This window comes from Conger conger, chromosome 3 (genome assembly GCF_963514075.1).
Source record: "Conger conger chromosome 3, fConCon1.1, whole genome shotgun sequence".
Classification (NCBI taxonomy): Eukaryota; Metazoa; Chordata; class Actinopteri; order Anguilliformes; family Congridae; genus Conger; species Conger conger.
The window spans coordinates 67,352,540-67,366,443 of NC_083762.1; the positions used below are offsets into that span (position 1 = coordinate 67,352,540).

Genomic DNA, 13,904 nt, shown 5'->3' on the forward strand with positions numbered 1-13,904 from the left:
TTACTGATTTCAGAAAATTGTTTAGCATTTCATGACTTCAGAAATATATACATGGGCACAAACCAAATGGGTACAAATTGATGTTCAATTGTATCAAAAGCTTATTGTTTCTTCGTGAATTCATGCTTTTCTTCTGCGTATTATATGCATTGCAACTCATGCTGGATTTTCAAGATTTAAAAATAAGTAAAAAAGAAGAAAATACAATTTAAAAAAAAGTAATGTGTGCAACGCTAGAACTTGTGTTCAAGTTGTTGAAACTCACCATTAGTGTAGGTCAGTGTTGTCCCCTCTATTCTCACATTGCGGCTGTCTCGTAGTTTTTGCCCGTTCGTTTTCATAAGAAGCTATTTTATTATATCAGCCCTCTTTTTTAAATATATTTTCCTTATTGAGACAATAATTTTGAGAAAATATAATATTTAAAGCAAATGCAACTAATTACTTTTTTTCAATTAAATAATGGATTAAAATAACTTGAATCGGCTGGGGTGAAATCTTAAAGAGAAATTGTTTGCGTTATCAAAAAGTCGCATTTAGATGACGTATAATATTTACCTCCACGTATCTGAAGGGAAAACATGGCGGAAGTGGATGAATCTAACAAGCCACTGGTAAGGAAGAAAGATCTTCTGAATACAAATAAATACGGTATTCTGAAGAAATATTCTGAAAACAAACAAGTTAAATAATTAAAAATAGAAATACAGTAATTGTACCTTATTTGGGAAGTGAACTACTTGAATTGTTTAGCGAATATTCACTATTTCTAGTGGCGTGTTAGCTAGCTACTGTAAAACTAGCAGCTAGCATTGTGCGTTATGAATAAATTTGATTGTCACATAAAATTGACCGGCAGGAATATCTCGCGTCGTTTTCATGTTTAACGACACAATAACACGTTTAACAACGTACTTGGCTCGCATTGTCAAAAGAGAAAAACTGTTCTTGTGTTGGCCTGGAGTCGCTTAGTTTCCTGCTTTACGTGTTCATGGTTTGCCTGGTTTAAAACGCACACACACAGTTCGTGATATTTGTCAGGCAATTCATAGTAGTTAGTTCAGTTATGTCTGACTTTCTGACTGGACACCCCCAGTCATCATCTTTTTAGCAGCATTTTGCAACGTGCATACTGCTATACGAGGTCTGTTTCAGATATTGTCCCTGATTATGATTAGCTATGCACTTTGTTGTACGTAAATGTTCGTAATGTATTATGAAATTGCGAAGATTTACCTATCTCAGTACACGAAAGTGTTAGCCCAGTCATCTCTGTCGACTGGTCACGTTAGCATACATGTGACGTAAGGAGTTACTGTGCCGTGCCTGCTTTTACAGGACCATGATTTGGCGACTATAGTGCGGCACATTTAAATTAATCGATAAATCAAATTTCGGTTCGAAACATAATTTTTTTATTAGAACAGACCTTAATTTAAATATGCCGCCCTGCAGGCTAATCGCCAAATCAAGGTCCTTTAGAGTACATATTGTACTTGTACGTTATCATATGCTGATTCGGCGTGGTTGTTATCGGTGGGTTTAAAGCTTTGACGTCGGCTAATAAACTGCTCGTTAAATCGGACATTGCTCACTTGGCAATGGTTAGGCCAAACGTGCTCTATCACTTGAGTTTATGGTAGCTATCTTAAGTGATACAGCACGTTTTGAACTTCGTTCTATTAATGCAGTGTTTGTGTTTATTGTTGCAATGTTTATTGTCTACGTGCACAGCAGACAATAAACACCACAATGGCAAAGAGCCCACATTTGGTATTGGACCCATTAGCAAAGCTGTGTGAAAACAAAATAAGGTGTTCCATTTTGGCTGTTTTGATTTTCACTGATATCTGCTGATGTCTTAGACTGTGACCTGTATCCAACCACCATAGTGCTAAGTTAAAGGGATATGTTGATTGAATCACAGCTTTAATGTATTGTTCATATAGCCCAGTTCAGGTCAAAACGTGACAGGGAAGAAGAACTAACAGTGAAAACATTCAAATAACATTGGCTGGTGATTTTTGATTGTAGGCAGCCTTAACCTGCTAGTTCATCTGTGCAGTTATGGGGGTATGGGGAGGGGTTTTCCTTGGTGATGCTGATGGTCCCCTGTGGTTTGCAGTTCTCAGGGCTCTCGGATGTGTCCATTTCGGCCGACATTCCAGTGGAGGGGGAGATCACGGTCCCAGTGAGCTCCCCATCTCAGGACGATGCGTTCTCCACACTGGATGAGCCTGTCAAAGACACCATCGTAAGACATACCCTGCTCTTCTAAAACTGTTCTGCCTTAGTTTTATAAACAGTGCTCTACATCAATTATGGGTCACACCTACGGTATATCAGCTTCTCACTACGCTTGCGTGTGCAGGCAGGTGCTGTAGTTCATGATGATATCAGATATTTAGATCATTTAAACAGTTGCACTTATTCAGTATCTGGAATTTTCATGACAAAGGTTCCCATGTTCACCATTAGTTACCCAATTGTCCTATGCACAATGTTTTTCCTGTCTAATACTATCTTTTTTAATATTTATCTTCTGATTTCATTGCAGTTTTTTTATTTATATTGCTAAAATATTCACCTCTTGAATATATATGAATGTATTCAATATATATGAATATATATGAATATATTGAATATATATCATATATTGAATATATATGAATATATGAATAAAAGAATCCAGCGAAGACAGAGTTGTAAACCTCTTTGTATATTTTAAAATATATATTTAAATATTTTAATTTAAATATATATTTTTTATATTTATTTCCATAGCTTCCCAAGCTTTAAAAAAAGTGAATCATGGTTATACATACAGGGATGGTAATGCACCATGAGAGACCCAATGCCCTGTGTTTGTCTTTATTATGTCTAAACACACTTGCCTTGCGTGTTTTTCCTGTAGTTGAGGGACTTAAAGGCTGTGGGACAGAAGTTTGTTCATGTGATGTACCCCAAGAAAAGCTCAGCATTGCTGAGAGACTGTGAGTATAAGGCCATTTGCATTTAATCTCATGTTTTTTCCGAAAGGAACCTCTGTACAGGGATCTTAAATCACTGTGATGTTTTGGAACGGGTGTAATGCCACTTCAGTCAGGTCTCCTGTTTATGTATTCTGTGCATGTATTCAAATCAAGAGCCCAATAATACTCAGTGTACTGTCACCATGTATGATGCTATGTGACTTTATTTCCCTCTTATTATAATTCTGAGCTTTTCTGAGTAAAAAGCACTACAGCCTGCCCCATACAAGTGATGACCTCAATGGCATATCCCTGTTATCTTCTCCTTTATCTGAATTCTGTGTGCATTTTATATTTCATTGCATTTTTCTTTGAAACGCATCATATACCTGCCAACTCTGTAGTGGAGCCAAAGGTAAACGTGAGGACAATAAAGATATTATTTTCTGTCTATTATTCATGGCTTATATTGAAGGAATGCCTGTTGAGAGTAATCCTGAACAGCTGATGAAGGGCAGGAGGTATAGTGGAGTAACGGTCTGGTTGTGTTTGTGTTTCCTGTCGTTAGGGGACCTGTGGGGACCTCTCCTCCTGTGCGTCACACTGGCTCTGTAAGTCCTCGCGTGCACCGAGCACGATGTTCACACAGGTCTAACGGCATCTGAGTCGCAGTGTCGACGCTTGCAGCAGATCTGAAGGCTGTTGCCCCAGGCCTGCTTTATTCTCTCTTTCGAAGGGAGCTTTTGTGCCGCTGGCCTGCGTCCTTTCATGCTTTCAGTCCGTTCCTCCATTCACAGTTTTCTCCCGGGAGGCGGAAAGGTCATGTCGGCGGCCCGTTGACGCATCGCGCGTGATAGTTTCTGAATGGAGACGGTGCAAATGTGAGTTCAGACGTAATCTCAAACTCCTTTCCCCAGCATGCTCCAGGGAGGGTCGGCGGACAGTAAGGATGACGGGGGCCCGCAGTTCGCAGAGGTCTTCGTGATCGTTTGGTTCGGATCGGTCGTCATCACGCTCAACTCCAAACTGCTGGGCGGGACCATGTAAGTACTTATGTAGTTACATGCTAACTGTAAATGTTACAAATATAAAGTGCCCGAATGCGCTAAAACTTTCACTTGCAAGGAGAACATGGAGCTGAGTAACTGGCCAGTCTAAAGAAGTTGTAATAGGGCCTGTGAGATGCTAACTGCTGAAACGGCCAGTTCTGTGACTGGCTGCAGGTTTGTGTTAGTCTAGTGCTTAGTCAGTTTCTCTAGTGGAGCAGAGTTATCACAGTGTAGCCCTTGCGTAATGTGCACCAGGCTTTATTCATCAGTGTTTTATGACAAAAGTTGTGTGGGATGGGAGCAAGAAGTGGAGTGATTAATGGTAATTAAAAGCCCCCCCCCCCCCCCCCCCGACTGTGTGTGTGTGTGTGTTTCAGCTCATTTTTCCAGAGCCTGTGTGTGTTGGGTTACTGCATCCTGCCCCTGACGGTGGCCATGGTGGTGTGCAGACTGGTGCTGCTGGGAGGGGGGACTGGTTCGGTCAGCTTCGCTGTCAGGCTCATTGTTGTGGTGGCCTCCTTCGGCTGGTCCACGTTCGGTAAGCCTTCGCCACCTCCAGCCCACGTGGAGGTATTCACTCGCCCCCTCAGGCCACTGCCTCAGTGTGTGGTTTCCTTTGAGCACGACCATGTTCACATGGTCTGTCTTGAGCACGACCGTGTTCACCTGGTCTGTCTTGAGCACGACCGTGTTCACCTGATCTGTCTTGAGCACGACCGTGTTCACCTGGTCTGTCTTGAGCACGACCGTGTTCACCTGGTCTGTCTTGAGCACGACCGTGTTCACCTGGTCTGTCTTGAGCACGACTATGTTAATCTGGTCAGTCTTGAGAACGACCACATTCACTTGGTCTGTTTTTAATTTTTTATTCTTAGTACACAGATATTTTTCACACCAACCTGCTTACAAAAATGAAAATAAAAGCTCACTGCAGCCTTGAATAAGCTTGTTTGCTTTCAACTGCTGCTGAGTACACAATAGCAGGCAAGGCCACTCTCACTGAATCAGACCCATTGTCAACATGGGTGTGAAACACAACTGCAAGTTTTTCCATTAAAGCCAATGTAAACTACAAACTGATGTTCTTTGAATGAAGGAGGTCATTCTTTTCAACCTAGAAGATATTTTTCTTTTTATTGTAGCCCATTGATTTTTTTTTACTTTTGCGTGATGGATTGATTTATGACTTTGAATTTATCCTGTACCTTTTCAAACACTGTAGACAATCCGTACAAACTACTCATTGTAGCTGTTCAGCTCTTTATTATATTATCTCATGACATTCAAAAGCGATGGCAATATGTGAATAATATATTCATATGTATAATATTCCAAGAAAAACAAATCCACGCCATTGCTATGCATGAGGCCCCTGGTGTCCAGTTCAATACACCTTGTTCGGTAATGACAGATGTATTCCAGTAGGTGGAGCTATTGTGTTATAGTCACTTTTGGGTTGATGCTTTGCTAAAACATTTCAATGAAAGAATCTGTACAAAAAGTCCGGAACTGCATGACCCCAATCCAAAAAAAAGAGGTGTGAGGTAGGACATCATTGCTTTGGTAAAATGTGTGCGTGTGCGTGTGCATGTGTGTCTTTCCTCCTGCAGCATCCACAGCGTTTCTGGCCGATAGCCAGCCCCCCAGCCGTAAGGCTCTGGTCGTGTACCCCATCTTCCTCTTCTACTTCGTCATTGGATGGATGATCTTGACCTTTGCCCCCTCTCACGGACCCTGAAGACCTCTCCCCAAAGCTGTACAGACTAATCCTTTTTTCAATTTGGGCTGTCGCCAAGGATATTTACAGCACCTCCTCTCCCTCCCCTGTCACTCTCTCTCCCCCGCCCCCCCCCCTCAGTCTGGAACAGGATAATTCAGGAGGTATTCTAGAGGATGGCTCCAAAGAATTCTTTCTCAAGTGGGTGCGACCTGGTGTGGGGGCCGCCAATCATTATTGTCTTTTTGCCTTCCTGGACTTCTGATTCGCTGGCTGGGGACGAATAGCGCTGGCCTGGGATCTGGTCACAGTCCTGGGTTCAGTTTGGCCCTCAGACACAGCAACCGTGGGCTCCTGTTCTATCCGGAATGCGGAGATCTCCAATCTCCAGATCTAATGCATTTGATGGTGTACACAAGAATAAATAATCAGGAGAGTTCATCAGTGCTAGTAAATTCTAATTCCATTTTATTTTACTTTTGTTGTGGGGAGAAAAGCAAAGCAGGGCAAAGGGCAAGCCCTGAGTTTCCTATAGGGGGTTACTGCATTCCTCAAATGATGTCACAGACAGGTCACTGAAAGCCCAGAGCTCAGCCCAGAGCTCAGGTTTATGGCGTCTTTTGGAAAATCCAGGTGACGCCATTCACTGTTAACCGTTTATCTCACTCTTAAGCTCTCTTCTTGTTTCCATTGAAATGAGATCCATCTCACAGCGTTATCTGCTCATTTCCTCTGCTGGTTTATGTCAGACCAGGTTAATGATTTGTTGTGTTGGGTTCCCTCTGTTTAATTTCTACAGAATGCCACTTTATGTTTGCTTGTCTTTATACCAGTGTAATAATGCAGTAAGTGCATTAGACTAGAGCTGTGTGACAACCTCTAAGTAAGGAATGGGATGCAGAGATGTGTGCTTTGCACATCTGGTTGAAGTGTTCAGAAAGTTTATGAGACATGTATTTAATTGGTACATTATTTAATAAATATAATGTATATTTCATTGAAGTTATATTTTTACTCTGGTGTAATGGTCAAATTCATATTACATGCTGAACATTTGATTGAAGATATCAGTAATGCAATCACTGGAGACTCGGAAACCTGCAGTAGTGGTTTCTACATAAATGTGTGTATTGAATGTATGTTAACACTACATTTTTTAACATGCTTTTTCTTGCATATTTTTCATACCTTATTTTGCTGTTGTATTGATGAAAACTTGTGGGCTTGTGGGAGACGTTTTAAAGGAAAACTGTGAAGGTGAATAAGATTTTTTTTGTCGTTCGTTTTTATTTAATGCTCCAGTACTTTGATCATTACGTGATAATGAAGTAGAAATGGATATATTGTCAGGTGGCGGAACTCTAATTAGTGGAAGCCATCTGCGCATTGCAGCTCGTTCGAATTAAACGCAGTGCTTTTCCTTTAAAACATGCATGTGGAATAAACTCCTTCTGAACCTGATTCCTCACTGTGAAAGGTGGTTTGCGTTTGCAATAGCTACTGCCCTCGCAGGCAGAGTTACGGATTGTGTGGCGCGACTGATTTCACTTTCTACAGCTTGTGGGCTTGTGAGGCTCTTTCGGTTCGGTTCGGTTCCCTCCCGGACTTTGAGTACGCTCTTTGAAGTGGGACACTCATCTGAAATGCATCGTTGCTCCTTTTGGCCTGCCTGCCTGCCAGTGTGTGGACCCGGGGCTGAGAAACTCAGACAGTAGCTATCCTCAGTGCTTTTGAATTGACCTGGGTTGAATACTTAATTGAACTACTTAAACGGTCAAATTTGGAAGCGCGCCTACTGTTATATGAGAATTCTGAACAAAATACATATGCAACCTCACCGTAACATAAGTCAAACCAAAAACTTTATTTTGAAGCGTCATGAAAACATTTTCTTTCTTTTCAAACTTGTCAGGAATCTGCAGTAGTTTTATTGGTATCTAAAGGGATAACGTGGTTCAAGTAATTGTTTAACTCTGGTTGTGTATGCAGTAATTTGTTAGTCAGAAACTCTCTGGGTCTGAAAAATATATGAAAATTGCAAATGGGATCAATTAATTCATGTTAATACTTCAAATACCTTAATCTATGCCTTAGTTGATTTGTTGATACACTTGTCCAAGAGCTATATGTTTAATCAGAATATTGTATTTCACGGAATGAATTCCGGTTAATGAGTTAATTGGTTTTAGTGCTTAACTAATTAACCAGAATTTATAAAGGGTATATTTTATCATTTCCCACTTGTGAAGATGGAATGCTCTGGTCCGTTAATATCTTGGTCCAGTTCCTTAATATCTCGGCTGCTGTCTTGGTCACAAAATCAAATGAACACATCAGGTTCACTTTTGAACCAAAAAATACACAAATTCAGCTAGCTTGCTTCTCAAAATGCATTGCATATGAACAAAAACCTACAAAGGCTAACGGTGGAGACAAACCCCATCTCGCATCCAAGGTCATGTCAAGTGTATCTGTGGATTTCCTTATCCGTTTTAGAGAATAAACCTTGACCCCATGCAGTAATGCCGCAATGAGTATTGGACAATTTAAACAGGATGTGCTGTTGTGCCTTTACTTTCCGTGGTTATCAATTTTCCATCTCCCATTCAGTGTAGCGCGATGATTGCACCCTCAAGATGAGGAACAATGAATGGGGACTCATTCCAACCTATCAAAGTAAATGAGAAAAATAGACTGAAGATAGCTGTTCTGGCGTTAGATAACTCGTCTGACTGGGGAAGTCTTGAATTGGATGGATCTAGGTGTCAGCAGGTCAGGTCTCTTCACGTATTGCATCATTTTTTTTCTATAGTCTTGTCAAACTTGCGGAATAGCTTACTGTGAATTAAATGGTGCTTGCCATCCAGTTGGGCTTCCTACTTCTGAGTTGTGAACACCGGGCACGTTTTGTCTTATTTACGGAAAGAAATGTTTTGCGGGTAACGCAACTTTTGAAAGATTAACCATGCCACAGCCAGGGAAGGATAGATTCCATGTTTCCTCAACTATAATTTCTTTCTAATTCTGTGCACAGTAAAAACAGGCATTCTGTCTGAGGCAACGGCAGGAACATTTTGTGCCTCTTTTATCCATGAGCTGTGATGTACAGACAGGGCTGATCTGGCTTGTTCATGTGTTGTAATAATGACCCAAGTGGAAATCCATTTCCATGTAATTTGTTGTTTTTCCCTCCATACATAACTGGGCTGAACTCCGAAGCACTGCCTCCCGGACTGCTCTGAATAACATCTAAACTGTATCTGTGCATGTCAGCCAGTGTGTGAGGTGCTGTAATAAAGGACTGCCGAACGTCTCTAACAAAGTATCTGTTGTTTATGATGTTTGGTTGTCCAGAAAAATTTTTTCGGCTGTGCAATCACTGTTACTGTGAGAGTATCGAGGAATCATCAATTACTCAATCACTAAATTCATATTTGTGCAGCATGTTCTGCTTCAAATTAAGCACATATTCACACACAATTTATTAAAAAAGCAGCACAAATGCTTCACAGATATCAACAAATACAACGTCCCCAAGATTATCAGCTTTTATTAAAGGATATTTTTATACACTTTGGTTTCACTGTGTAGAAATTACAATACCAACATGGTTGCACAGCATCTGGTCTGGATTCTACGCTTGCCTTTGGAGTCTATTATTGGCATTTGTCAACATGAAGACCAGAGTTGTGCCAGTGGAAATCAAGGAAGCCATTATAAGGCTGAGAAATAGAAAATGAGACCTTATGCTTACCAAAATCAACTGTTTGGAACATAATGAAGAAGAAAGAGACCACTGGTAAACTCAGGGCCTGCTAAGCCAAGTATGACCTCTACGGGTGATGAATACTCACCATAACGAATACTCCAAACACCTGCCCAACAGATCAGAAACTCTTAAGGAGGTAGATGCGCATGCAGTTTAGCAATACATTAAGATTACATTAATGGAATTTGGCAGACGCTCTTGTCCAGAGCGACGTACAGTTGATTAGACTAAGCAATCCTCCCCTGGAGCAATTCAGGGTTAAGGGCCTTGCTCAAGGGCCCAACGGCTGTGCGGATCTTATTGTGGCTACACCGGGGATCGAACCACTGACCTTGTGGGTCACAGTCATGTACCTTAACCACTATGCTACAGGCTGCTCCATCAAATATTGTCCTACAAGTCTTGATTACAGCCAGATAAGGAAAAATTCTAAAATGTTGCGGAGCTTAGTGTATGCCTTTGGTGCGGCCATTTTCTGACTGATCCACGATGCATTTGTGGTCTTTGAGTTACAATTTGAGAACTTCTGAGACCTGATAAAGTTTCACATTTTAATTCACTGAGGCTTTGAAATCGTTCTTACAGGCTTATTTATCCTACAGTCTGTTCATCTGCAGCATGGCTGCAGGCTTTGTTCTTCTCTATTTCTCCTTCTGTTGCTTGTAAAATGTTTTTCTTTTGTTTTTTTTTGGATTTTACTCTGAGCCTCGTAAGACTGCACTGATATAAAGGCTTTTCGCTCCCCCTTTTTTTACAACTGTAATCGGGGACGTTGGATGTTTTTTTGAGCAACCTGCATAGCGTTGTGGGATTAATACAAATTATATTATATTAAAGATTATACTGATATGTAGTTTCATTTTCTTAATTTCATTTTAATCATCATCATTTAAACCATTACTGAATTACTGTAAATACTCATATTACTATTACTGCTACTACTACCACTACTTCTATACCCACTGACACTTAATTTACGTTTTTAACAGGATTCCTGCTTATCACTTTGCTAGAGAGCAATGAGACTGTTCTCACATGTCTAATGGCACAAGCTCTTTCCAGCTACATAGAAAGGCTGTGTCGATCATAGAGGCAGGACCTAACCTTTTCAGAGAGTACTGAAACACATTTCCTCAGATATCCTGGTGTGGCCATGTGATAACAGCTACAGGATGTGATAGAGCATTTATCACAATGCAATGTGGATTTTCATGTTTTCATTACATTTCTAATATTGACTCCAGCTGATAAGCAAGGTGACCAGCAAAGCAATAAATGTGCAGCAGTAAAATATTTTTACTGTAATTCTAACTGAATCATTTCTCTTTTCACACAGTGAAAGAAAATTATGTTCCCCCTAACACAGTGTGGTGATTCAAATAGTAATAATAATCCATCCATCCATCCATTATCTGAACCCGCTTATCCTGAACAGGGTCACAGGGGGGCTGGAGCCTATCCCAGCATACATTGGGCGAAAGGCAAGAATACACCCTGGACAGGTCGCCAGTCCATCGCAGGGCACACACACCATTCACTCACACACTCATACCTATGGGCAACTCTCCAATCAGCCTAACGTGCATGTCTTTGGACTGGAAACCCACGCAGACACGGGGAGAACATGCAAACTCCGCACAGAGAGGCCCCGGCCGACGGGGATTCGAACCCAGGACCTCCTTGCTGTGAAGCGGCAGTGCTACCCACTGCACCATCCGTGCCGCCAGTAGTAATAATAATAATAATAATAATAATAATAATAATAATAATAATAATAATAATAATAATAATAATAATAATAATAATAATAATAATAATAATCAATTTAGCGTGCGTTAGAGACAAATGTAAGCCATTAACACATAGGATAATGCAACCAGCACTGAGATGCCTGACCTTAGCTTACCACTATAAACATATGGTACAAATGCTGAAGACATCATATGAACATTTACCTTGGTAAAAATTATACACAGCCAATGTATTTATCCCCACCAGAAAATATAGTTGTGTCTCTATATCGCTGGGATAAAGAGAACGTGGTATACTTTGACTAACACTTTAACATTCACCTGACTGAATGTCACCTGACATTCAATCTTTCAGGTTAAACATGAAGCAAAAAACCAAGGAAATGAAAAGTGAACCGTAGAAACAACAGCGATAACTTTCAAAATATTTTTTCAGTTACTGCTTCCCTGTGTATTTGCTGTTATAACAGTGCACAAATAGATTTTATAATCTTTAGTTTTTGGATTTATTTGTTCTTGTAGGCAGGAGGACCCTGGAAAAAAAGATGCAAGAAAACCATGTTGGTAAAAAGTGAATTCCTTTGTCAGGCGTAAACTGTTTAATATGCCTCACAGACCCCACTTGGGGTTTCAGCCACCCACTTTCCAGAGCTAAGGAGGGGTGTGTCTGCACAGTGCTGGTATGCAGACAGCACCAATACAATGTCCAGGGCTGTGATTGACAACGCTAGGCCTGCCCCTCCACTCTGTTCTGACAAGCTGTCTGCATCCTGCATCCAAGACGCAGATCACAGTCGTGGTCACATACAGCACCTCAGGATGTCGGGAGGGGGCAGTGAAGATGCCACCTTCGACCCCTCGACCCCTGACCCCTGACTTGGGGACACCGCTGAGGGTAACGCGACCATGGCCCTCTTCTGCTGTCTCCGCACATTGTTCGCAAGGGCAAAAGTAAGTGAGTTGTTGAAAGGTGTCATCACTGTGCTGTCCTGTTACACAAGAACTATTGTTGAGACTAACTCTGACATAACCGTTTTGCATTCTTGGCTATTAGCTATGTTGTTCTGACATTAGTCTATGCTTCTCTCAATAATATGTATATATAATGTTTCAAAATCTGTTAGAATGCTTTAAATTAGGGATATGTACTGATGATTTAATTAAATGTGAAGGCTAAAGTGAAAAGCAGTGTACAATTAATTTTAAAGCTTCAACAGTGTTTTGGTGTTATATAAGACTTTTGTGTAATACTGCTTGTGAACAGTATCATGGTTCTTTTTTTTGTCCTCAAAGTCTGTAGAATGTGTTTGCATTTTAAAAGGAAGGGACATTCCTAACTATGTGATGTGGGTGTGGGAATGGAGTGAATGTTTCCAGTGAGCATGCTCAGACAAAAGCAACAATTCAGCAACAGGATTCAAATGTAACTACCATTTAACCATCAATCTCCATGCGTAAAGCTTTCAATAAATGAAGAATCACGACAGAAAAACTGAATCACGACACAAAAACTGGTTAAGAGTTTAGACAAGAGGGAAGGCTATGAAACAGGGAACTACAGACATTTCACATGATGTGACACAATCAAAGGTGGATTGTGTTTCCCTCAAAAGTCATTTTCACAGGAATGCAGAAGTAGAGCTGCAGTGATAGCAAGTTGGTATTACCACTGATCCGCCGCTTCCCCTCCAAACATTTGACCAAACTTTATGCCCCATAAAGTGGTTGGTTGCTGTACATGAGGGGAAAACAAATGCATTGTCTCATCTTGGAAGTTAGCTTGCCATTATGAATTTTGTCATTTCATGAATATCATTATTCAAATATCCATTGGGATCTGCTTTATCCTGTGTCACTGACACATTGCCAGTACCGTCACAGAGAGGGAAAAAGAGGGACTGTAGATGGGCATTATTCAAATGCTGACCTGTTCTTGCATACCTATGATGTGGTGTCACATTTGCTTTGTGTCAGAAAAATCTGATTGAACAGTGAAACATGTCTGACACATGGCAAACCTGTAAGTCAGTAAGTATTGAAATGCATGTAAATAACAGTCTGAGAGTCAAGGGCAGTGCATGTCTTTTATTCATTTTAAAGTGCAAAAAAATAGATACAATCTGTTTCTATATGGGTGTCATCTGCCTTTTCTTCTCTTCCTCTCAAAGGTTCTATCCTTACCGTGGACCAGGACATTTTCGGGTAAGAACAGGATTCTCTTTTATCAAAGGGAAAGTGCACCTTTTAGTAAGCATTTTAAAAAGGGGAAGAAAAAAAAGGGAGAAAAATTGGCATTCCATCATGATGCTAAGTTTCAGGACATTTTACATGCAGTTGAATATTTCTTCAGTGCGTCCTGTTCCACATTTGAATGACTACTATGGCAATTGCCAATATGTCCAGAGTAATTTTCTGAATTTCCAGTGAACAATATTACATGATAAATGGTTGGCATTTATATAGCGCCTTTATCCAAAGCGCTGTACAATTGATGCTTCTCATTCACCCATTCATACACACACTCACACACCAACGGCGATTGGCTGCCATGCAAGGTACCAACCAGCTCGTCAGGAGCAAATGGGGATTAGGTATCTTGCTCAGGGACACTTCGACACAGCCCGGGCGGGGGATTGAACCGGCAAC

At 40.8% G+C, this 13,904-nt stretch overlaps 1 protein-coding gene across 1 annotated transcript; it reads left to right on the forward strand.

The window, feature by feature from the left end:
- Nucleotides 1-516: 516 nt before the first annotated feature.
- yipf6 (Yip1 domain family, member 6) lies at nt 517-7,199 on the forward strand. Its single transcript, XM_061234359.1, has 7 exons — nt 517-614; nt 2,126-2,254; nt 2,915-2,993; nt 3,541-3,583; nt 3,890-4,015; nt 4,399-4,559; nt 5,632-7,199. Exons 1-7 carry the CDS (start codon nt 582-584, stop codon nt 5,757-5,759), a joined length of 699 nt encoding a protein of 232 aa, XP_061090343.1. The 5' UTR covers nt 517-581; the 3' UTR covers nt 5,760-7,199.
- The last annotated feature ends 6,705 nt before the right edge of the window (nt 7,200-13,904 follow it).